Source organism: Anopheles marshallii, chromosome 3 (assembly GCF_943734725.1).
Source record: "Anopheles marshallii chromosome 3, idAnoMarsDA_429_01, whole genome shotgun sequence".
Classification (NCBI taxonomy): domain Eukaryota; kingdom Metazoa; phylum Arthropoda; class Insecta; order Diptera; family Culicidae; genus Anopheles; species Anopheles marshallii.
The window spans coordinates 63,494,391-63,519,199 of record NC_071327.1 but is presented as its reverse complement, the minus strand read 5'-3'; the positions used below and the strand labels follow the sequence as shown (position 1 = coordinate 63,519,199).

Here is a 24,809-nt window from a genome sequence, read left to right as displayed (position 1 = left end):
TGATTGCAATTTGGATCCTGCGGTGAGATCAGTGGGAAGAAGTAATGAAACGTGTAATTTTATACGTAAATAATTAATGTCCTCGGTTTATCGTCTTATATTTTGCTTGTATTACGGTTGTAGCCTATAGGATTTTTTTTTCGAATTTACTTAGCATTAAATGCTGTTGACATTGCAAGTTTTTTATCTGTTCCATACGTCCATCCATATCGTCCAGGGTGTGTGGATTTCACCAGCAAAGGTACCATGAGATTGTTTCTACTCGACAATGAATTTTTCACACATTTCCCACGCCACGGGGCGGGAGGCCCGTTGACAGAAAAGGTAGTCCAAAGTTACCTTACAACTCGGCCAAAACTAACAGCAGTTAGTCCTGTTTTGATTGATGGCCCCGTCATGAGTGTACGCGTGTGCTGGTTGTACACCGAAGGTGATTCATGATTTTGTTTCCCTGTTTGCTGATATGTGTATGACGCTTGTTGGACCCGGTTCTGTTAACATCTATGCCGCTTTGTTTATGTACGCGCACATCAAATTCAAGCGGCCATTTTGTTTTAGTTTAACGTGAGGAAGGCAGAACAAGAACGACTTCTTGCGTTTATTGTGCGTGTGTGTGTACGCGTTTACAATAAGCACGGAAAAAAGGTCAACAAGCAAATTGTGTGAAAATGGGGATGGAATTTTCCCCACGTGGTAGGCACGCGTAGGGGGGCGCGTAACAGGGAGCGCACAGTAAGACATGTAGGCGGAGGTAATGGTTGAGCTTTATTGAGCACTTGAATAAATGTTAACATGATTGCTACATTTGCAATTCATTACACATTACAATGCACTTACAGTGAATGGGATTGCATAAACCATGGATGTTTTATTTCAACAAATATTTTCTTGCGCTATCTAGTAGACACAGTGATTCTTGAGGCCCCTAGTTTGTGACATCCATGCAGAAAGAGACAAACGGGCATTGAAAATGTATTTATGTTATTTTAAATGTAGTGCGTAAGACCTTTTTGTTAGGTGGATTGCATACTTTACGGCTGATACTGTTTTATTTACTTTAGACATAAATCATGCCGTAAATGCGCTTAATTTAGTCAAGTTACTTTGAGAAATAAAAAGGATAAAGTTATGAAATTTGCAATTAAGCGACGACGAGCTTAAAATATGACTTTCATAAGTTCGTCCATATCCTAGACGACCGTTCGGTTTGGCGACAGTGTTGCGATTAAAAGTTCAAAGGCAACCCCATCAACAAGAAACATTAAAAGTTCGCATACACGGCAATAACCTCGGCTTTGCTCGTCAGAAAACTTGGCCACGAAACTAACCTTCTGTCGCATCGTTTCGGCCGGCGACGTGACGCGAAGGCGCACCATAATTACTACGCGAGTTTATTTCGCGAAGGGTTAAATTTACATCGCCCTCCTCGCGCCAAATTGGCCCGCCTTGTGTCCGCTCCTGACGTGTGCATTGATTTATTGTGACATTAAGGTTGAAGATAATTGCCGCCTCGGTGCGAGTTAGGGAGGCTTCGCCTGCGCGCAAATATTACATCCCAATGCAATAGGCGTTCGTCCGTTTGGTGGTTATGCCCATTTGTTCTCACTTTTGCGGTTCGGGGGTTGCGGTTCAAATTTGCCTCAGGCAAGTTTTGTCATACCTCCGCACCAGGATGAAAGTGGGAAACTATGAAAGTTTTGCCGAGCACACCGTGTTTATCAACCCGCCGCCGCCTCGCACCGAGCACAAAGGCGAATGCGAGTTGTGTCTGTGTCTAAGCCCGGTGGCGTTGCAAAAACCCACATGGGTTGTTGCCATTTTTCATGCGCCCTCTTTACCTTTAACAACTGGCGGCGCAGTGGCATCGGCCGAGATAAAGGGCAAACTTTAATGCACAGCCAGCAAGAAACCCATACTTCTTGCATGCAAACGCAGGCTTGTTTATTGTTTCCCTTACGGTCGGAAGGAAATTTAAGCGCTAGGCGAGATTGCACAAAATTCTCTTTAAATTTGTACCATCACTGCGCTGTGTGTGTAGCATCTTCCGCTGCCCGGGAGTCGTTGTGAAAATGTTATTTTAACTGTAAAACTTTCTGACTACCCTGGCATCTTGCTGTCGCTTCGGCGTATAATTTCCCTTCCTTCTGTTTTCATTTGTGGTTTGCATCAGTGACATTCCTCTCGGTTCCTTGCGAAGTGAAAGTTTTCCACCGGCGGTAGGAAAATGGGCACGTTTCGACTTCGCACAAACCACGAAAACCATTTTGCTCACAGTAAAAACACTCTCATCATGCCCCTGTTGGGTGGTGGGTGGGTGGTGGTGGGGGTAGGGACGGGCATGCAATAACACAGCGCGTTTAATGCTACATTTACATACTTTCCGCGAAGGACAAGGACACAGAGCAAGCGCGAAAATCCGTTCTTCCGTACATAATTGGAGGTTATAAAATTGGTTGTTTTTCGCAAAACTTGATGTGCCACGTTTTTGTTTTGTTTTGTTTTGAGAACAAATTTTGCCCCCCACGTTACGGAGCGTGAGTGCGCGGACGTGCTTTGGTTATGGGAAAAGCTTCGAACAGCCGTTACAAAACAATAATGACTGTCTTATTATGCGCCGGGTTTGAAATGAACTAGTTTTTAAAGTGTTTCTTCCTTTCTGTTTTTCTCTCTCTCTCACTTACAGCAAGATTGTCCAAACGGCAAGCTAACGCCAGCGAAGTTTGTAGATATGTACAAAATGTTCTTCCCGTCGGGCAATGCAGAAGAGTTTTGCGATCATGTCTTTCGAACGTTCGATATGGATAAGAATGGTTATATCGATTTTAAGGTAAGTTGTTGCAATAATCTTTTGTTTTGTATGTTAAGTAAATATTTAGTTATGTGGTGTCTTGATACAATTTCGTTTTATTTAAATTTTGTTTACACGGCGCCTAGAAGTATGCAATCGATGTGGTGCTAGCGTGCTTACGAATGCCAATTTGTAATTAACATTGCATACTCCCAGGCGTTTATGAAGAATCTTGCGATTTGCTTAATTTAGAAATCGAATCTCAGTCTGTTTTATTCATTTGCTAATTGAGCCATCAAATTAATTAGCAGAACTATATAAATTCCATCTTTATTGCATCTTTTAACAGTAGTTATACATTGTTTAATTTTTATGAATTGTAAAGCACCATAAAACCTAAGGTGTAATAGACTGAAAAAGCTCACCATCTGGTCGTTAATGACACAGTTTCGATACATCAAAACAACATTTCGTTCTCCCGATGGTACCGTTGCTGCATCGTCTGGCAATACGAAGCATATGATCCGGAAAGTTTAACGACTGGTTCCACCAGCATGCAGTCCGTTTGCCTTTTGCAAAGTGCAATAAAAAATGGTTACATAGTACTGAATGGCTCGCAAAACTCGCTATTCAAAAAGCATAACAGTGGGTGGAAGGTACGATCCGACCACCGTCTTTAAGGGCCATTTTCGCCTTGTCGCAAAGGTTCCGTCTCACGTCGGCCATTATTTGACGAACACGGTATGGGATGGTTCGTTCCCGCTCTTCGATCGCTATAAAACGGCAGATCCTTTTCTCGCCACCATGTGTGGCAGGATAATAAAACTAGGCACTCTCGTTGCCGTGCTGCTTGAAGGCGCCAGGTGATCGGCATCGGTTCCCATTCCGCCTTCGATCTTGTTACCGGGTTTTGGGTCGAATGAGCATGCACCCCCACCATAACGGCCATCTGCTGTGCTACTCCATTCAAAAATCCATTTTCTCCACCACCGGATGGCAAACGCGGCGCTGATCTCATCGTCGTTGTGAATGTTTAAAATATAAAAAAGCGACATAAAAGCGTACGATGAAATTGCGACTGGTGTATATGACGGTATGAAATGTTTCACTTCCGTGTGATGTGGCTCCTTCCAGCACCAGGAGCAGCGCGCACATCATTAAACCCTCCCGCGCACCAAACACACGGAGCCACTGGATTCGGTTGGGACCGGAAATGGGTCGAAAAATTGTGAATTCCATCGTTTGCTTTTCACGTGTAATGATTTTTAATTGCCTGGTTTTGATACCAAAGCAGTTCGCTTTGTTCCGGGAGCGCGCTGTTTTTATTTGCTTTCACTACAACTTCCGCTTGACCGCTCGCGCTTGCGTTTGTATGCGGCCAACGATATACGCAAATCGGAAAGGAAGCAAACATGAGTAACGTAGAGTTTTATCGTTTTTTTGCCGGGGGCACACGTCCACGTTTGAAATCTGATTGAACATCGGTGTGGAATTTGTTTGGTTTTTATGGTGCAGTGAATTTTACATTAGCAGTGCATCGTGCCTCGTGCATTAGAAGGAACGAATGAGCTTTTTTTTTTATTATTCACCGTTCTGATATCGTGCTTCGCAAGGAAACAGGATGTGCAGTTTTGTACATTAATTTATAGAGTTTCCTTTTTTTTGGGGGGTTCTATACTTCATCACCTTCGCGAATAACGCGAAAAAAAAACTTAATGTGTTTTTTTTCCTCATTTACTCCCGATCTCGCTCTTTGTCGATGTCACGGCAGCGTACCCGGTCACGTTGATTAATGACATCCATCAAAACGACGGCTCGAATGAAGTCCGTAAAAAAGGCGATAACCCGCAACGGCGCAATTGTGCCGAATGTACCTAAAGTGAGATATATTCCGAAATTCATCAACTCGGTGCTATCGCGCACCTTCGAACAGCACCAGAACCAGTGGCACGTGGTGGTCCGTGGTGTAAAAATGGTGCAAACTCAACACGACGACGGGTGAAAATTGAGCGGCAAAAGCTTTGATAACTGGATTTTGCTCCTAATAATATCGCGCTCGTACACACACACACACACACACAAGGATTTCGTTGGGGTACGTGGGCAGTGAAAAATTTCGAACCACCCTGTGATGCCGCTTTCCGGTGGAAGTCACAGTTACGCTTCGCCGTTTGTCATTATTCATAATCGGTTTAGAGATGGTTTCCATTTTTTTTGCGTCCTCCTGATGGTTGCCCGAAATAGGACACTCGAGGTTGGTTGCGTTGCTGCAACCGTTTTGTTAAATATCAGGCAGCGCGGGCCAGATTGAGATGAGAAAATGGGTCAAGCTGTCAAGGTGCGAAATGCAATCAAAGTTTATGCGACACTTTTCCTCGTTAGCAAACTCTGGCCGGGCGAAAAAGGGATTTCATTTTCAGCTCGAGGTGCTGCTTCACCGAAGCGATACGGTTTTAGCGAATGTTGCGAAGTAAAGTGTCGATGGGCATTTTTTCTCCCTCTGCTCTACATGCTGGAAGCTCGCTGATGTACGAAGGTAACGGGTTGAAGTATGTCACAAAGTAAGTTTGTTTAGGAGTACATGGAAACTACCGTGCCGTTATGCAGCACGAAAAGTTCGGTCCTTAGCGTTGTCGAACGTATGAGCAGTACTTACAAACTGTATAACACATATTGGCACGTGAAGCGTTGATGAAAAAAAAACGTTCAATGAAAAAAAATACAATGACGACCAAAGAAAAACCCGGAACCATATTATATGCGCCATCGCTCGGAAAAGCGTGTCAGGATTGCAACTCACTTACCATCCATTTTTGCTGTCAACTGCACCGAGCCGAGGGTGACGATTTTCACATAAAGCCAAAACCGTGACACTTTCATGTGGTGTGGACAAATTGAGACTCACGAGCCTGGCACACAGCCCAAAAAAGGGGAAGAAAACAGCATTTTCTGACATTTTTTTTTTCAAAATGGAAACATGAACAGTGCGAGCGATTGGATTGCAGTGCCCGGGTTCGTCTTTACCCGTGGTAGCCATTAATTTGTCACACTGTGGCCGTTGAATGAACATTCATGTCATGAGGTGTTTTTTTCCCCCCTCTCCATTGGCTGTCATTTGATCGTACAGTTTGGCTGGTGCGGTTTTTGGATTCTGCGGTTTCCGCAGATTGCTTGACATTTTAAATTTTATTAAACTTTCGGTAACTTTCGGACAAATTTGCGCGAATTTTTTTTTGTTAAAAAAGAGCCTAACTGCAAAACAGCAAGTATGTCATGCATATTACATAACTTTAGGCGCGTTGCGCCTGTAGTAAATTGCATAACTTAAGGCGAATTCAAGAGTGTTTATAGTACAATGTAAAACGAAAGTTCTCCTTTTTTCTGGGAATGAAAAGAAATATCGGGCAGGCTGATTCATGCACATATCAAGAGCAGTTATCCTTTGTGCTTTAAGTAAAACAGTGGATCATTGCATTGAAAGATTGTTTAACAGTTTACTAAGAATTGTATAATCCTTCATACATTATTCCTCTGCACCGAGGTACCTTGCACACGAAATTATTTTTCCGATTGTCCTTCTTTGGTCGTCGGCTTTCTATTGGTGAGTTTGTTTAGCCAGCGGAGAATTTCCAAAAGGATTCCTTCGCTTTTCTCCGAATCTGGACGGACCAGTGATAATGGCTGTTGGATAAAGTTTTCTCACCACAACACATTCTTAACCAACGACAAACACTCCGATACACACAAACCAGCAGTTATGGGAAACCTCAACCGAAAGGATTCGGTCCTTTAGAGAGGCCAGAAAGGGAAGACTTCGGAACGCCGTGCAGAATGTAAGGCAAACGCAACGATAAAGTCAAATGAAAGAGAAACAAACCTCAGCCTGGTTTGTTGTGGCGGCGTACGATGGTAGCGAAAGCGAAAGTGGCTTTTCACTCTCGCCAAGCGCACGGAACGGAACCGGTCCCAATCCGGATGGCTTCGTGACACTCCCCCTCGACCACAGCGGGGCAGAATCGTTTGCCGGGAACCAACCGACCAAGCTAATCTTGCTTGCCGAGCTTTTCTCAAGGCTAAGTTTAATTAATTTTGTGGTCGCCTGCAACACAACAATAATAATTCATTCCATTTTCCACCGTTGAACGCGCGCGCGCGCTCGCTCGCTTGCTGGCTGGTGCGGCCCGGTTGGTGGGTGAAGTTGCTCCGAGTAGTCCCCGTCGGTGGGAGCACCATTTTCATTAGAAGTTTAATTGCGAAGGACTTGCTTTGCGGAGGGGGAAAAAAATGGTTCGGTGCAAAAGGCGAAGTCGTTCTGTTGATTCGACATTTCGCCCACCAGAGATGTGAATCGTTATTATGAAGTAATGGTGTTGCTTAGGGGAGTTTTCTTTTCGAATGTTCCCGCACAGTCGTGGTAATGGCAACCTTTCCGTGCGGAATAAAAAAAATCCCCAAAGATACCATGAGTAATATCCACCAAAAAAAGGACCTGCCGTTAGTAGAGGGAAGATAGGTTTAAAGTGGATTTGGGTTGATGGGACAGCACCGATGTATTAGGTTGCGATGGGAGGATATGGATATTGAACGCGCACAATGTGAGCGCCACACACCCAATTCCTAGGATCAACAACTTTTCGCACACATCCACCCATACATACCTTACACGTCACCCGATCAACACAACAATCAATCTTGTTTGTGAGGGTCACGGGAAGCCTTTCCTCCGCAGCTGTTCTCCTGGGACACTCACCGGAGGAACGAACCCGCTCGCGTAAACACGCTGCAGAACACGGGCAGGAACAAAAAATGGCTACCATTAGACGACCCTTTGGTGATGCCTATCGTCACCTTTCTCGCCAACCCTGCCAGCGTTGAAAATTTGCTTTCAAGGGGAGTAAAATTTCCGCGCACCTATACGCCACGCGCTCCACTACCGCCAATTCGCTCATCATGTTAAGTAAGGGACACATAGGACGGCTTTATTGCTTCACTTGGTTTCCTTCAACTGTGATATGTCTGTTTTTTTTTGTTGTGTGTGCTGTCTTCTGCTTCTGCACTTTGCCACAAGACAAGGACAGCATCGGTGAGCTGCAAAAGGTCACAACACGGCCGGGTAGTCGGCAAATTTATTCCACCGAAAACGGCAGGAGACGGCATCTTTATGCAATAAAGGATGAATAATTGATCGTTTTTTGTAGAATGTTTCAATTAGCTGCATGTAATGTGGTGGGATTTATCGTCTGGGGGAGTTTGTTTTTTTTTTTGCTTCCTTCCGAACAGTTAATCTTCTGGAAAGTGATTTAAATCGCTAAACACTGTCGGAATTTTAATCGAGGCTACCGAGACTTATTGTTGGGTAGCGTTGCAGTTGTTTGTGCGTGTTTTATTTAGAATGTTGTGCGTGTTGAATGGAAAGGCTAAGTGAATGGTTTGATGTAAAGTTTCGAAATTAGAGTGACAGGGTACGATGGTCCTTTTCACATTTCCCGCATTTCATGTCCTTCGATTAGAAATCATTTGTTCGCCTTAAATCACCGGTTGACGTACCGAGCTTTTATGGCATTAAGCAACTGCCAAAAGTATTGCACGGGGCCAACATCCAACGCCAAACAGGGCTCCAAAGTGTCGTCCATCAGCGCATGAACAATTTCTCCCGGAAAATGTGTTAACCGTGTTTAGCTCCCCATCGAAATGTAAAAAAAAAACGCTCCCCAATTCCTCCCCTTCTTACCGCTGATGGGTTGTTGTGTGTGTGTGTTTGCACCATTGCTTTGCAGCTTTTGCCACCTTTGCGGGCTCGTTACGCCGTTCCCACGTCAGTCTAATACCGGCTCAGCTCGTTCAGTGCCTCAGTGTGCGGCACGATAATGTGGCTTTTAGAGACACATCGATCAAAAAGCCATAATTTTAAAGATAACACAGCGAGAGCCCCCCGTTTTGCTCCCTTGGCGGACCGTGTGTTCCGCCGGGCTGTCGCGGTGTTGCTTCCCGCGTTCGACACAACCGACGCACTTGCACGATGCTTTGACAAAAACGCGAGCGAAAAAGCCAGCGCGGCTTTATGCGAACCGTTTCTGTTTCGCCAGCACATCAAAGGAAATTTTCGTGATCCGTCGGGCGTCGGGAGCGAAGCTGGGTTTTTCTTTGTGAGCCTTTCTTTCACCCCTGTTTGCTTCAAATTTCTCCAAGCGACGGGTGGAGGTTGTGTTGTTTTTCGGTCTTCTTAACGTCTTCAGCCTCACCGCCCTGCCCAACGAGACATCGACATCGCGGCGAGTAGACGACAAAACGCTGAAGAAGAGCAACGACAGCCTCACCTTTTCTCAATCTCCTAGACACGGCCGACGGTCCTTTTGAAACAAAAACGCCACCATCCGCGCAAAGGCATCGCAATTTATTTTCTCCAAAAAAAACCCCCCTCGAGAATGGGCTTTTAATTTATTCAATTCAGCGAAAGATATGATGGGAACCGGTGGGAAACCGATGACGATAACTCGCAGGGACAAGGCTGCTTAAAAATGAACGGCACGTGCCGCCCTCGGTGTCCATGCTCCATTTGCGAAATTGTGCGCCCGCTCGCCAGGCATTAAATGCTTCAAATTTTGTGGGTGAACGCAAGGTGTCCATGTCCGGGTGTCGGACCGGTGGCGGCCGGAGCAGCGGATAACTGATTTGCGGGAGACGGTGGCCTGGAGCAGAAATGTTGTAAATTATTTCCCAAGATCTATGAGTTCTTGAGTGGTGGGGCTTCTGGTAGGCTGTTGGACCCTGCTCGTCACCTCCCTTAAACCCCGCGGTACTGCGCCCAAAGGAGCATTATTCTTCAAGAATTGTGTTACTGTCTTACTCACCATTCAGTTGCTCACAGTGACGCTTCTTGCGCGCCACTCTCGCCTGCTCGTCGCGCTGTTCTGGAATGTATCTTAGCACAGCGAAAGGATGTCTTCTTTCCCTGGTGCTAGACAGCCTGTATTTTTTTTTGTTTTGGGTGAAACAAATGATTCACGGTTGAATGGATGAGTGCTTGTGGTGGTTCGCCGTTCGCCGACGATCTTCATGTTCACGGTATGTCCCAGCATGGAGGTTCATATTTCTTGACGCAAGTTTGCACAAATTATAATGACAAATGGGAGTGTAGCCACCGCCCGTGGTACAATAAACGTTTGCGATTACATCGGATATCGAATAAAATGTGGAATCGATTATGTTTCGTGGCCAGTCATCCGTCGGTGAAAGTTTATTATTTATGAGGAAATTATTATTTTTAACTTGTTTTTTTTTTTTGGTTGTTGTTGTGTCTCCAGGGCGGCAAATTCTGTTTCATAATGTTGTCCAATTGGAGAAACATGATAGCAGCGATGTTCAATCCATCGGCATTTACAGCCGCTGAGAGCATTGTTGCTGTAGTTGCGAAGATTAACATACGAACCGAAATGCGATGCTTCTGCAAACGATTGCCTTTAACACACCGGTGTCCCGCTCCTAACCTGGTTGTGTTGCTTCACCAAGCAGTTCGCTCAAACTGTCGCAACTTAACGTGAAACTTTCGCACACCGCACGAAGTAAAGTTTAACAAGTTGTCGTTAGTTTGTTAATACTTTTGGCCGTAATCTTCCGTCCACACCTCCGAAATAATCATCCACACATACCTCTGGAAATGGGAATGGGGATTTGGGGGAAAATCGCACAAAAACGGCTCGAACGTATTCTCCACGAATGGAAAACACTTATCGAACAAAGCCGCAACGTCGTGAACAACGCCAACCGATGAAGAGATTTGTTTTGCTCCTGTTGTGGAATGGAAAGAGAACTTTTGCCATTGCTCGGTCAAGTTTCTTCCAACGCGCAATATTCTCCTTCGCGGCATGAAGGGTCCATCGATGCGAGAACCATTTTATAAAGATGGCTGATGGGTAAAGTAAACGTATTTCGTTTTTTTTTCTCTTCTGGTCGCACTCGCAACGTAGCGGCGTGTAGCGGCTCTTAAAGCTGCGGCTAGTCGAAGGTCACATGCAATATCGCAGCTACTGCTGTTTTCCCTTCGGGCCAAGTCGAGGGCCACTTTATGTTCGCATGCCTAGTGTGTCACCCGCGCCACCACCCGACCCCCTCCCCCAGGGAAATCGGCATCTTAGATTAGGAAAGTTTTATTGCTTTTCGATAAGCTGCAATCGTGTGTGGGGGACCCATTTTGGGCGGGCATGGCATGGGCTGGGTGGCGAAGTAACTAATATCCTTGGAAAACCCGGAAAACGACCCGGAAGAAGGAAAGGTTTACCGCCATCACGATGCGAACTCCTCATCTCCCCTCACCCCAAACTCGCAAAAAGACGTTCCATTTCCAGGACCGTTGATTGCGATTACGTTTGCCTCGAGCACCACCAGCACCATCTTCACGTGCGGTACTGAAATTCACCTGAGGCAAACCACCCCATATAGACGACAATATTGTTTTAATGGACAAGTAACGGGTGGGGGGGCACATTGCGGAGGTGGCTCATAAATATAGATCACGCATCCGATTACACAGTATCGAGCAATGATCAAGGATAGGAATGCTCTGGTGCTGGTTTGCTCCGTTTGCCTTGTGAAACTATCTATGTTGCGGTGGTTCAAGGACAAGAGGCAGAGGTTTCCGGGTCGCACGAACCAATACGACATTTCCAGTATCCTAATGGCATTTTGCTTCATTTGTCGTTTAGCACCACTTCACCTGTTCACAGCTGGGGTTCATCCACGAAGCAACCATATTGCCTGGTTTGCAGATAGTTGTGGTGGGAGGAAGCTCAAAGTAACAAGGTTAAGTCCTGTTAAACCCAAGACTTTTTGGAAGCATCTTAATTTTAAAACTACTCTCTGTTGGTACATGTTTTAATACATAAGTTAATTATGTTCTGATAATTGCATACATTTAGGCGTTTTGCAAAATGTTGCTCACTAGGCACTTCTTGATATTTCTTAAGTAATTAATCATTAATCGAGGGGTCTGGATAACAATCATAGCCGCTTTTGTTACTTATCTGAAGTAATTATTGCTAAGATCGCTTCTATTTCGGAGGTCATGCTTGACTTGTCTTCTCTGTCCTAATGAACCTCATGGTTTGGTTGTCCGATGTCATTCTCATGACAGAGCTGACTGGCGAGTGTAGTGCGCTGATATATAGTGATTTCATTGCACAATCATTACCTTTCTGAACATCATATGAATGTCTGAACTGAGCAATTCAGACTGTTTTAGCTGCAGGTGATGGATTGTACAAAACTTTTCTGGTTGAGCAAACAGTGAGCGATACACAATGGACAGTGATTTAAATCAAGACTTTTAAATGTACGAAAAAGGGATGCAAAAATGAAGATGTATCCACATATGCCTTGTGGCACGTGTGGGCATACACGATCAGGGCGCGATTTTCCCTTTCTGGATGTTCGGATAAGCACACACCCCCCATACCGGTGACATACCAGTTCCAGGCCCACCACGGACACCCGAAAAAGCTCACGGAACCCTGGCAAAGAAAAACATGAGCTGAGATTTCGTACGAGACCCAAGGGAGCAAGCGAGAAATGTTGGAGGTTTTTAGTCGGTGCGAAAATGAAATCAGAATCGTGCGGATTTTCATCGCCGGCGGGCAGGTCGAGACCCAACCCCGGTGTGGTTTTGTGTGCGTTTCGCATTACGATGAAATAACGGGGTGAGGGGGGTGAGGGTTGGGGGAGGGGAGGCCCGGGCTGTGTTGTAGATATCGTCCCCGGGCTGGGTTGATGTTTTTGACGATCCTTACACGCACTCCAATAACGGTGCTTAGAGAAAGGGGGTGGAGGGGTGGTGGGAGACAAGCGAGAGGCAGAGAGTCAGAAGGAAAGAAAGTTTAAATCGACGTTTTCCACCGGGAGCAGGATTTGCAGGGGTTTTGGAAGTGGATTTAACGCTCACAGCTCGTGGTTAATGGCATGCGTGAATGAAGTGTTTAAGCTGTGAATGGTTCGAAGGTATGGAACTCAATTTTTGGGACAGATAGCGAGCGATCGATATAATGGTGGTGTGTGCTACTTGTGCCTTTTTTCCCGATTCCATTCGGAGGGCCTTTGTTTGGGTAGATTTTACGGCCACAAACACAAGCGAGCCACTGTGCACCGTCAATGAAGCGAATGTATACGGTGCTGTATAATGTTCCCACCATGGAGCGGCTTACAAGAAAAAAGGGCCTTAAACAAAAAAAAAGGAGCTTCCAACCCGGTTAAGCATGATTCAAAATCGAACATTATACAAAAGAAACATTTTGTTTGTAACAAATCTTAACCGAGCGTGCCTGCAAGATAAACACACACTCACACAAACTGATGGGTTTGCAAGGGTTGGTTGTGTCTGTGCGAGCGTATGTATGTTTTCTATGTGCAACTTGCCTATTGTGTTCCCGAAGAGCCTGTGGACAAATAATAACAAGCGAGTAGAGCAAAATAAAAATGTATGCAAAAAAAAAAAAGACAAGCGAAACCACTTTCCCTCGGTTCTTGGTTTTCCCACGTGCAGGAGCCGAGTGGCCATGGCAAGCGAAGGAAAAGGGAGATGGACGCGGTGGAACCAGTAGGACAAAAGGAAAACAAATGCTCTGGTTTACAGAATTTCTAGCAGTTGCTGTGGTGGAGGAACATAAGGAGCCCTTTTTAACACTCCTTACAAATGGGACCATTTTTCCAAGAGTTTTACTCCAACGGGCGGAAAAAGATGCCGTCACGCTGCGGGGAAGCATGCCGAATGGAAAGAGCGTTGGTTGTGTCTACCTTGGCTGCGCAACCTCCTCCCGTTTCCCCCTTCCCCCCTCACCCAGGCCTTCGTGTATGCAAATGCTGTAACAACTCGACGCTAATAAGCATCTTTTCCCAGCAGTTGTTGTCCTTTGGTGTGATGTTGCACATGCCATTCGGGGGCGCTTTGAAAGCAGAAGCCGCATGGCCGTTTGTCGCTCTCGGGTCGTTCGTCATGTTCGTGTGTATCGTGTTCCACTGCTTGTGGTGCCGGTGCCGAGATTTCTTCACCGTACTCCAAAATTCACTCGCCACTATAGTATGACGCGCGCGCAACGAGCACACCAACATCCCAAGCAGAAGAATGTCCTCTTAAGCATGTTTGTTATCCATTCGCGTGGGGGGGAGGGGGCCTTGTTTTTGTTTTCGTGTGCACCAGCGTGCGCTCGAGCGCACCTCATTCTTGGCGAGCCTGCTTGATCTTTCGGCTTTTCCGTGCCGACACGCCGCGAGGTTGCTGTGTGGAGTCAACTGGTTTTGGCTTCGGTTGAAGAATGGCATGCCTGCGGGCAGGGAGACAAAACACTACTACACCGGCGGTGGAATATGTTCTTTCTTCGGCATTCATTTGTCAGCATCAATAAGCTGCGGACGTGCTACAATAGCCGTGACCTCGACACCAGCAAACACCGCCGTTTTCAGGCGACAACTCTAAAGCCACCGTCAGTAGAAGACGATTCGTAGTTTCTTGACATATAGGTTACGGTTACGATCGTAAAACGTATTTCCACCGTTTACATAATAGCTCAAAGTGGATCACGAAATCATGGAGTATCCATCAAAAAAGTACGAATCCATTACCCCACGATCATCTCCAGCACCAGGCTGGACCCGCTGTACCGTGCGCGTGCTCTTAGAACGAGCGAGGTACGTGGGAACGTAATATTCTTGTAAGTGTCTTCTCGAATGTTTCGTGCAGTAAGGACTGGATATGAGAAAAAGCTGTTGCCGTAAGATACGAAGCCGATTAGACCGAGCTCGTTTGTTCGGAATTGACTTTTTGAAGACCTTCCGCAGGCACAACCGTCCATTGCCTCTGTAGCACTGGATGCATCTGGAGGTTGGATGCAATAGGAAACAAAATTGAGTAAATAAACCAACTAGTGGATGAGTCGTGCTGTTAGTTCGTCCTTGCAACCATGGCTGCGGGGTCAGAATATAATATCCATTTTGAAACACCGTACAACGGAGCTGGTACCGTATGTCTGGGCAATTTTTGTGCATATTTTACCGCAACCTACCGTGAAGTAATCTTAAGCCGGTAACTAGCAGGATATTGGATGAAAAATTTCATGTCCAAATCTTCCCAAGTGGAATCTGCCAATCTGCTTACTTCAGGAACTCGGGACCAGCGTCCAGAATGCAACTCCAGTCTGGACGGGAATTTCAGAATTTAAACGTAAATATCCACAACCGGGACCAGCTGGTAGTTGCGGTACAAGACAGTGAGAGAGAGTCTCTACACGTTGGTGCCCGTTCGTAGCACGAACTGGAAGATGATTCGTGATGATGCTGGCGAACTTTGCCCTCGTCTCAAAACGCCACATCCCTTGTGTCATTGTGTGCACAATCCTATGGTTTTTTTTACCATGTACATCCACCTCTAAACTAAAGTATGAAGTTGGGTGGAATATTCATGGGATGGAAAATGTGAATGTTAAATATGCAACGTGCAACTCATCGTGTCCGGGTGTTCCGCTGTTTGCCCCATGCTGTTGTCATTGCATTCGGCTGTGGTAGCAGCAAACACAGAGGCAGAACTGCATGCGCTAGATTCCATTCCGTGTTATGCACACGTATGTTTTCCGATGCATGTACTGTATTGCACTGATTGCAAATGATACACCTGATGTCTAAATTCAGTGTGGCAAATAATTTAAAATTGTGTACGAACCGTTTTTTTTTTTTGTGGTTGAGTTGAAGATCTCTCGAATGGAGTGATTCTTCAAGTTGAAAAAGCACAATATGCAAAAGGCGATGATCCGATCTAGAAATTCGGTTTCGGTGCTGGTTCCGTTTTCTTTTTGTTTGCATAAAGCTTTGTCAGGAAATTGGAAAAATCTGCTCAATAACATCTTTCGACGCAGATCAAACATCACCCGGTCCCGGTGTCTGTTTGATTTTGTGTTCATCCAGGTTTCACTTCAACCTCGACCGACGATATCTCGAATCGATTCGCACGACAAATCACCGCACCAAAATGGCGAGACCGAGCGCCTTCGCACACAATGCCGGATGGTGTGGTGTGTGTGTGTCTGTTCTCTCGGCATTCGGTGGTATAAAAGTCGATTTGCTAAATCAAAGCCGATCCTTCTACCAAGCCCGCATTACCATATTGAAGAAGTGTCACTATCGTTGAGCCCGCACTAGAAGAGCAAATGGCTTTGGCATCTTGAGGATCATTCCTGCCACCGGATGTGTGTATGTCTGCGGAGCACTAGAACTCATCGACCACAAACCAGCTACGCTACGGACGGTCTTAATCGGTGGCTGGGAATGAAGCCATTCGGGCACAGCGCTCTTCCCTCGAACGGACCCGATCCACTTTGATGCTTGGCGCGTTGTTTGCGTGCCAATGTTTGCCACCGTTTGCCGTCTTTGCCTTTGCCCGCCCGTTACCAAACAAACGGCCCTCGGGACCGGTAAAGGATTTTTTTTTTGTGTGTGTGCTTCGTGAGCTTTTCTTCGCGCCGGATCGGTCGTTGAATTGGTTGTAGATTTAAATGAATCACGGCACCGCAGCTTTGACCGAGCATTTCTTACAACCCCGTCCTTCTGTTGGTTTGGCGGCAAACAGTCATGCTCGCACCGGCAAACCGGCACCTTCCATGGGCTGCCACTATGTTCCGTCTCGGTTTGGCTGTGTAAATGCGAAGATTCGCCTTCCCATCTTTGTCGCTCGGTCGGTCTTCTCCGAGCAACACGCGCTGAAGGCACAGAGTTGAAGCACATCTGCATAATTGAGCGCTTTAATTACGAAAGATGTTTTCCTTGAATTAAATTTCATTAGGTATTAGTTGTTCACGCCTTTGCTAATGTTATTATCTTCTTTGTGATCTCCTTTGCTTGGTTTGCTTTCCTGTGATCATTCTGAAGGACGAAGAGATTGTTCGCTTTCTTCCATTTTCTTCTGTTGTGTACAAACTCTTTCACGGTTTGTTGTCTTCGTGTAGTTTTATCTTTTTTGTCATTTTGTTATCCGGAAGATTCAAGAATTTTTGCATTTTTTATCGTTGCTTATTGTTCTTTTTTTTTTTTATTTTTTAGAATAATTTTTAAATATTTAAATTTTTTTATCCTTTCCTTTTTTATCCAATCACAATTGATGTTATCTTTAACATTATCTTTTAGAATTCTAAATTCGAGTAATTTTGAACTTTCAATAGTAATAATCTGATATCTTTCATATTCAGATACTTTATGTAGCAGGTTATGATTTATTTTCTTTCTTTCTTTGGTTCTCTGAGCTTATCAACTACCAATTTTTTAATTTAATTTTTCATCAAAAAGTTTCACTTTCTTGTTTGCACTTTACTTCGTTTATGTTTGCTTGTCGTTTTTTTGGTTTTACTATTAAATTATTTCTTTTCGTACCCCTTTTTTCCCAAAAATTCTGTGATTATTATAAAATTCATAATTCCTAGAAACTTTATTCATTATCTTTAGTAAAAAAAAAATACAATAATTACATTTTTTCTCTTCTTTGCGTTTCTTTACAGGAATTTCTGTTAGCTATTGATGTAACCTCGAGCGGCACACCGGAGGAGAAGCTAAAATGGGCGTTTAGGATGTACGATGTAGACGGTAACGGCGTAATAGACATTCAAGAAATGACTAAAATAGTGCAGGTAAGTTCCACCTTCAAGCATAAACAAACAGGCTGGGGTGAAAATTGTCCCTTTTTTTTTTGTTTTGAAGAGAGCTCATGTTTATCGACGTATGGCGCAATGAAAGGAGAATGGTTCATAAAGCCCTTTTTTATCGAACCGTTATGAAATGGCAAGGAAAAAAAGCCGGTGTCATAATTACGCCGAGGGTGCATGAAGAATTTACGAGATAATTGTGTGATAAAAGAGCAAAAAAAAAAGAATACATAAACCTTTCTCCACATTCAATTAAAAATGGTGTATCAACCCGGTCATCGTGACCGGGTTGTCCCATCGTATGTGACTGTGGTGGATGATTAAAGCAGGGAGTTTTAATGCTTTACAGTCAGGGGGTTTCTCTCTCTCTCTCTTCCTTCTGCCATTAAAATCAATCCCGTCGGCCCTGTTGCGATCGATGGCGGTGTATCATTATGCAGGAGTAAGGCACGGATCCTCGAGGCCTCGGTCGATAGATGGAGGTGGTGCGATAGTTCCCACCAGAAGACACGGTGGCGCCATTTGAGCAACAGTGCGGTACTACCGGTTACCAATTGTTACTACCTTTCACCACCCTTAAAAAAATGGGGTGGCGGTTTGTGGGGTGCGACCGTTGCGAAAGGCACCGGAATGTTCTACACGGTTACGTGTACTGCTACGCAGTTAACGGGTAGGGCGTACCGTGAAAATCTGCAATATTCAAGCATATTTCTTTTGTTGCCACTATTTCGTGTGTTCGCGGCAGTGAACAAGCAAAAAAAAAAGAAAAACGAAGAAGTTTTTATGTTTAAACCATCGCGCACGCAACGCTAGATCTCGATCCTTTACCAGCGCGTTGCAACTAACCCACTATGGCGCGTAGCACCCTGTCGAGGTAAAGCTGATTGCAAAATTTATGCATTTTGCTGCTGCAGCTGTAGCTACCGGTAGTTGTTCTGGTGGAGAATAATAGGTGTTACCACGGGCAGTTTATACCGAGAAAAGGTAACCGGGTGTAGTGCCCACTCGTACGGAGCGCGTGAAGGAGAGAGCCACGGCAAAAGGAAAGTTTCACCTTGAAGCAGAATCGACCGCTGGAGTAGAATGCACTTTTACGCATAGCATTTGCATCCGCAATGAAGTCCAATTGAATTGGATCGAGTCTCGGTAGTCGGGGTTGTTTAAAATTCATTAATGCAAAGGATAGTAACGTTTCTTCACGCTTCGACGATTGTGCAATACTTACTTATCAGCTGAATTTATCGCTAGATTTGGGTGGAAAATGCATCACGAATGTCGCTTAAGTAAAGGTGAAAACTGTGTGGTGTCTTGCGGGTTCGCCCGCTTTATGAAGGGTTTAATGCCGGTTGGTGATTCATGCAGTAGCTTCTTTTTAACTGAACGTACCACTCCGCTACCGGTGCCGTGATTGAAATTGTATAATATTCATTAGTTTATCGCCGTTCGCTTCATCCACCCAACAATGGATGGGAAACCCGCGATTTGCACGTTTAAGCGTAGAAAAATCGATGCTTTCGATTGATTTCTTTTCGCAACCAAAATCATATCGTCTACGAGGTAGAAGAATATTCGCTAATGAAAAATCAATCCCATCAATGGGGAAAAGGGGTTTTTTTTTTGCTACAAAAGCTGCTGCCGGTGAGGAAGAAATGGCGTCCAAACCGCCGAAGCGAGGCCCCTGCGATAACGAGGGCAGGAAAACAAATTTGAATTTCGCCGATTCGCTTCGATTACTTCACTTCACTTGCAATTTCGCATTCGAATCAGGGCCGCTATTCAGGTGCGCCGGACCAAAAGAAACGGGGGTAAATAATTTAATTTAAACCGTCAGCATTCTGGAGATGAGTGCTGTGGAGGATTGCGAGTCGTCCAAGTACCGCCCGACCAATACTCTGACATTCCGACCGTAGATGGAAACCAAGCTGCAAGAGATCATTTGAGCAATGTATCTTAAAAGGGATTCCTGCTGTTTGTGGCTCAGCGGACGACCTGTTTCATTCGTTCTAGATGTTGTAGCAGGAAATACGTACACATTTGGACCACTGGAATTATTTTCTTACTCGAGAGAAATTGTGTTTCGCAAACGAAAAATAGTCAACTCTTTTGTTGTCCCCCGACGTTTGGTAGCTGCTTTTTCAGTCCGCCAACAGTAGAAGTAGGATCACGAGCGGATTCTATTCGACTCAGCTGGATTATGTTTTGTTTCTTTGTTTGATAAAATTTATGGCTCGCCAAAGAAAGAAAGGGAAAAACAAATGTATCCAACCTCGGTTGTGCGTTGTTTGGAGCTAGGAACACCTGGGTGGAAAGCAAGGACTGTCTGTAGAAACCGAAGAAGCAGTAATGGCGACAGAAGAATAGTTGATGATATCCTGATTCATCTGCGGATGCGATGATTGGGTATTTGGGTGTGGAGAAGGCACCACCACCCCTTGCAGGGTAGCGTTGTGAACAGAATGTAAAATGGCCAACAGTTCTTTAGCCCGGTTTCGTCGATCCCAACCTTCGAAGAAGTGGACGGAAGAGCTTTATTTATATCAAGGGTCCCCTTTTTTTGTAGCACGATCCTCACCGGATCCGGTCCTTTGCTGCTGGTGAAGAGAGCCGAAGGGATGTTTTGTTAGGGGGGTGGATTTTTGCGCAATCAATGTTCGAGGAGAGTGATTGTGCTTGAGATGTTTTTCACATTCCCCAACTTGAATTTATTTTTAGTATAAGCTCAGTGAAAGTCGCATGTAAAATTTAGGACTATTTTCGATTACATTTGATTGTGTTTCTTTCGCTTGTTTGTACGCTCGCAGCGTAGCAGAAGATAACAAGTTAAAACTCTAAATCCCTCAACATGGACCCACAGTCGAGAAGGTTTCACCGGTGACCACCTGATGCCAGATATCAATGAATTATGAATGCATTGCTCTCGATCTCGAATCGGTCAACGGCACGCGGCCCCGAGGACATGCAATTTCATTCGTGTCTGTTCAGCTGAAACCCTTCTTTAACAACTTCTTTACCCGGGCAACCACGGCACGGCGTGTGGTGTAGCCCTGCCCATGTCTGATACGCTCAATCGGATGAAGATGATGATTACCGGGGCGGTATGAGGGGGGGTTTGCGGCAGTTGGTGGCAGGTGCATCTAAATTCTCATTCGCAAAATGGACAGAGCAGTTGCTAGTTTCCCCTCAGGCGACCGGTGCTGTAATTGCACCGGCCATGCAAGATAGCATGATGACATGAAGAGCCGAAAGTACTACGGTCCAAAAAAAAAACCCCTCCCGAAGCGGAAACGTTCCACGGCCAACGGGGAAGCGGACACAATCGAGGGCGGGTGGAGGGTCGAAAGAAGAAAAAAAAAGCATAAATAAACTGTGAAATGAAAAAAAGCTCTTTTGCTGAGTGGGCTGCTGGGTGGACAGGGAAAGGAAATTGGGGGGGGGGGGGGGGGGGGGGAGAGGAGGCGGAAGTGGAGAGGGACTTCCCTTTAAAAGCTAATTCCTCAAGCCGATATTGCATCCTGTGCGGGTTTGCCGCACCGTTTACTCCCGGGGCTGTTGAGGACGTTTGCCGTTTTAACGCTGCCTTCCACGACGAAGTCACGATTGGGAAACGGACGGTGTAATACGGTTCTTGAAGTTTTTTCGCTTCCCCTGTGTCGTACGTGCTTGCATTGCCATGTTGTTCATGCTGTACGCCATAAGCTTTTACTTTCGCCATTTGATCGCTACGACGGATTAGGTTGTTGTTATGGTGTGAGTGTGTGTAAATAATAAAAAAAAATGCCCACTCCACTGTGTGTATGCCGTTGTGCGTTTAAGTTCGGTCGTATAGAAAACGACGTGTCCAACATTTTATTTGACTTTGTCCTGACCGGCATGGTTTTGGACAACCGACAGTCAACCGATTGGCTACTGTGCAATGTATTAAATAATGTTGGAACATAATGGATTGGTAACGTCATTTTAATGCTACCGGACAGCTTAATTTAAAGTGCGATTAAGGTTGTCCGCACTGATACGTGGTAAATGATATATATATTCCAGTGATATGCTTGGTGAATCTTTCGAGGAGCCAATTTCATATGAAGCTTCAGTAAAGAGTTGTTGAAATCATAAGTCGATTTTCAAAAGATTTTTGAATGTCTAAAGAGTTTTATACAGAAAAGCTTTCGAAAGTCAAGGAAAGATATACAAACAAATGCTTGCACAACTGGTTCAGGAAAGGAAAGCTATCTTTATTATTGGGCTAGGTGTATGAGAAACAATATCTATTAAAGATTGTATGATAAGGTTGTACAGCTGTAGTTACTTAGTTATCAGGTGCTACCAGGGTCTAGGGCTGCTGCAAGAGTCTTCTAAACCGCTCACGATCGTGCGCCTTCGTCTGCCCATCCATTATCGCGGTCTTTCTGGTGGGGGCATCAACGCCATCACTCCATCTCAATTTGGCCCTACCACGCCTCCTCTATTTCCATGTGGACAACCTCGAAAAACTTTACGGGCTAGGTCGTTCGGTATCAGTCTCATGACATGACCGGAGCCTGGCAAGTCTAATCCGCTGTACGACAATGAGTTCGTCGTACAATGTCCTTCCAGCCATACGGGGCCATAAATACTTCTGAGCATCTTCCTTTCAAAAGCTGCAAAGAGTCGTGATTGTGTCTCAGAGGCTTATGTTAGTATTGGAACTATATAAGTTCTATATAGTCCCATCTTCATTCATCGCGACAGGTGTTTTGAGCGGAAATTTTTTTCTCAGACTGTAGAAAGAGCGGTTGGCGGCCAGCATCCACATAAATGATATTGTCGGTACTGATTTTTAACACAAAATTGGTGAAATTTTGGACGACTTATACGAAACAAGAAGAACTAAAGTAGTTTCAAATTAAATAATTTGTCCATCGAACACTGGATAAGTTCACAAATAATTGAGGAATTCTGGATGCCAATTTAGTAAACTGGCGGATGTTGTCGGAAACCACGACCTATGTATGTGTGTTCACTTACATGTTTAGTGTATTCCATCATGGGAAGGTTAAAATTAAACATTAAAAATAAATATAGTGTATGCATTTCTAACAACCTTTCCTCATCCCCATACCATTAAAGGCAACGCGCAGTAGTACGCATTCATAATTCATCGTTCGCCTTGGGAGATCTGTGTGTGTGTGTTGGTGTGTTTGTGCACATTTCACTGCAGATCACATTTCAGCCCGTCGTTCACGTGAATTCCGGGCCTGGTACATTTATCTGTCTGTTCTCACTTAAGCCGCCGCCTAGCACGGCTCGTGAATGAATTTATGAACGAACCATTTTAATGGCTTGTAATTTAACCTCAGAACTTATTTGTGGGTTGTTAGAAAATTTACCTTGGCCGAGCAGCCGGTCGTGCTGCTCGTCCACGGGTACACCATCTCGCCCGCCGCAGTATGGAAACAGTGGCCTGGGGAAACCCTTTCCCGCCTGTGTGCGGCTTTCGCTTCGGCACACGCTCGAATCGATGAAGACGATGAAAATTTATTGCAAAAGCCCTTTTGTAAAGTACAGCAGCGCATGCATGTGCCCGGTGTGGGCGGCAGAGCATTGTACCACCGCCGGCCGCCACCACGAAGTGCTGTGTGTAATTAAGATAAACAGCGATCATAAATCATTGCTCTTGTTTCGGTTGTCGGTACCGGTACCTACTCGCAACAACCTACTCCGGTGCAACAAACACGGACGAACAAACACGCGCACTGGGCCTCGAATATGTTTCAGTGAAAATCTTGAGCAATTCGTCGATGATTCGAGGCAGACGCGTTCCGTTTGTGTGCGGGATTTCAATCTTCCTTTTTTTTTTTTTTTGGTAGTGTGACAGGAAGATATGAAATATGAAGCTCCATTTTCATCACGATGTAATTGTAATTTGTTCCTGTCAAAGTTTAAAAATAAATACACATGAAATATCTTTTTCCCGGCTGTCGGGGCATCTTGCACATGTCTTTGCTTATCCGGATGGAGTCGGTAATAAAGTGGTCTCGAGAAGGAGAAATATCATCCCGAATGTAGGCTCAATTTTAATGCTTTGTATGTAGAATTCACTGCCCTAATGTGGCATGCAATGGTTGTAATTAATAAGGCAAGTAACTTGAATGTAATGCTGAAATCTTGTTTGCTCCACAACCATCACTTTTGCGACTTGTCCTTTGATGATTTATCATAACTTTACGACAAGTCAACACTAACGAGCAGCGTTTGCCGTAACGTGGCACAGCCCAACTGTCTGTCGTACAGGCGCCAACGTTCAAGCTCAGCCGTGCGGAAGTTATGTGGGGTTCGGGAAAGTTTGCCAACCTTTTCCAACACTTTCTGGCGCGTTTCCGTGTCGGAAGCGCTCATAAAGGGGTTTTCGATTGTTGGGTGCCACTTTTTTGCATACATTTTTTCTAAAGTAAATGTAGCCAAGCTATTACAATCGATCAAATGCGCGGACCATGCGCGCTATTTAACGTGAATGCGAACGACCTGTGTATAAAATGTTACGAAAACATTGTGCGTAGTGACGCAACGGGCTGATTGATGATATCCATCGGCCCGCGAGGTAGGGTTTTGTTTTTGACGGGAAAATTTTCGATTTCCCGAGCGCCTTGAGGCGCCTACACCCACCACCAACCATGCCAACCCACCTGAATGTCATTAGCAGACCATCGCCTGGGTCATCACTGGGTGGGCTGGTAAAAGGGAAATTTGAAAAACCAGTTTAAACGTGTGCGCGGTCGAGGACATGCTCACTCGCTTCTCGTTCGACAGTGATGGATTTGTGTACTCTGTAACATCGCCGCTAAAGTTTTGATAAACATGACCGTTTCTTCGATTCGATGACACGATAAATGGAAATGCCCGAATGTGATATTAATACATTATCGTTGTTCTTTTCTTCCTTTCACCCCTCTAGGCAATATACGATATGCTTGGCGCGTGTTCGTCGAACAAACCGGCCGACTCGGCGGAGGAGCGCGCGAAAAACATCTTCGCCAAGATGGATGAAAATAACGACGGTCAGCTGACGCAGGACGAGTTCTTGAAGGGTTGCCTGCAGGACGAGGAACTGTCGAAAATGCTCGCACCCTAAGCGGGGTGGGGAATGTACCCGGAACGGGTGGGCACGTACCCTCGCACCCACCCCACTCCACCCCACCCGATCATTGCCATATATAAGACACCATACAATCATACTTTTTTGCACACATCCTAGCGCAAAGCAAACAAACCACAAGCCAGACAGAAGAAAAATGCAGGCAAATAAAAATACAAATACAACATAAACGCGGGTGCGGTGAAAAAACAGACCGAACCAGGCAAAAAGCGCTGCAGCGATT

The 24,809-nt window shown here is 45.1% G+C and overlaps 1 protein-coding gene across 1 annotated transcript in view; it reads left to right on the top strand.

The window, feature by feature from the left end:
* The window catches only part of LOC128713319 (neuronal calcium sensor 2), a 35,064-nt gene extending 10,502 nt beyond the window's left edge, over positions 1 to 24,562 (top strand). The window contains exons 3-5 of the mRNA XM_053808179.1: positions 2,684 to 2,827; positions 17,314 to 17,442; positions 24,386 to 24,562. Coding sequence (XP_053664154.1) covers positions 2,684 to 2,827; positions 17,314 to 17,442; positions 24,386 to 24,562 — 450 coding nt within the window. The remainder of the gene's footprint in view (positions 1 to 2,683; positions 2,828 to 17,313; positions 17,443 to 24,385) is intronic.
* Positions 24,563 to 24,809: the final 247 nt, after the last annotated feature.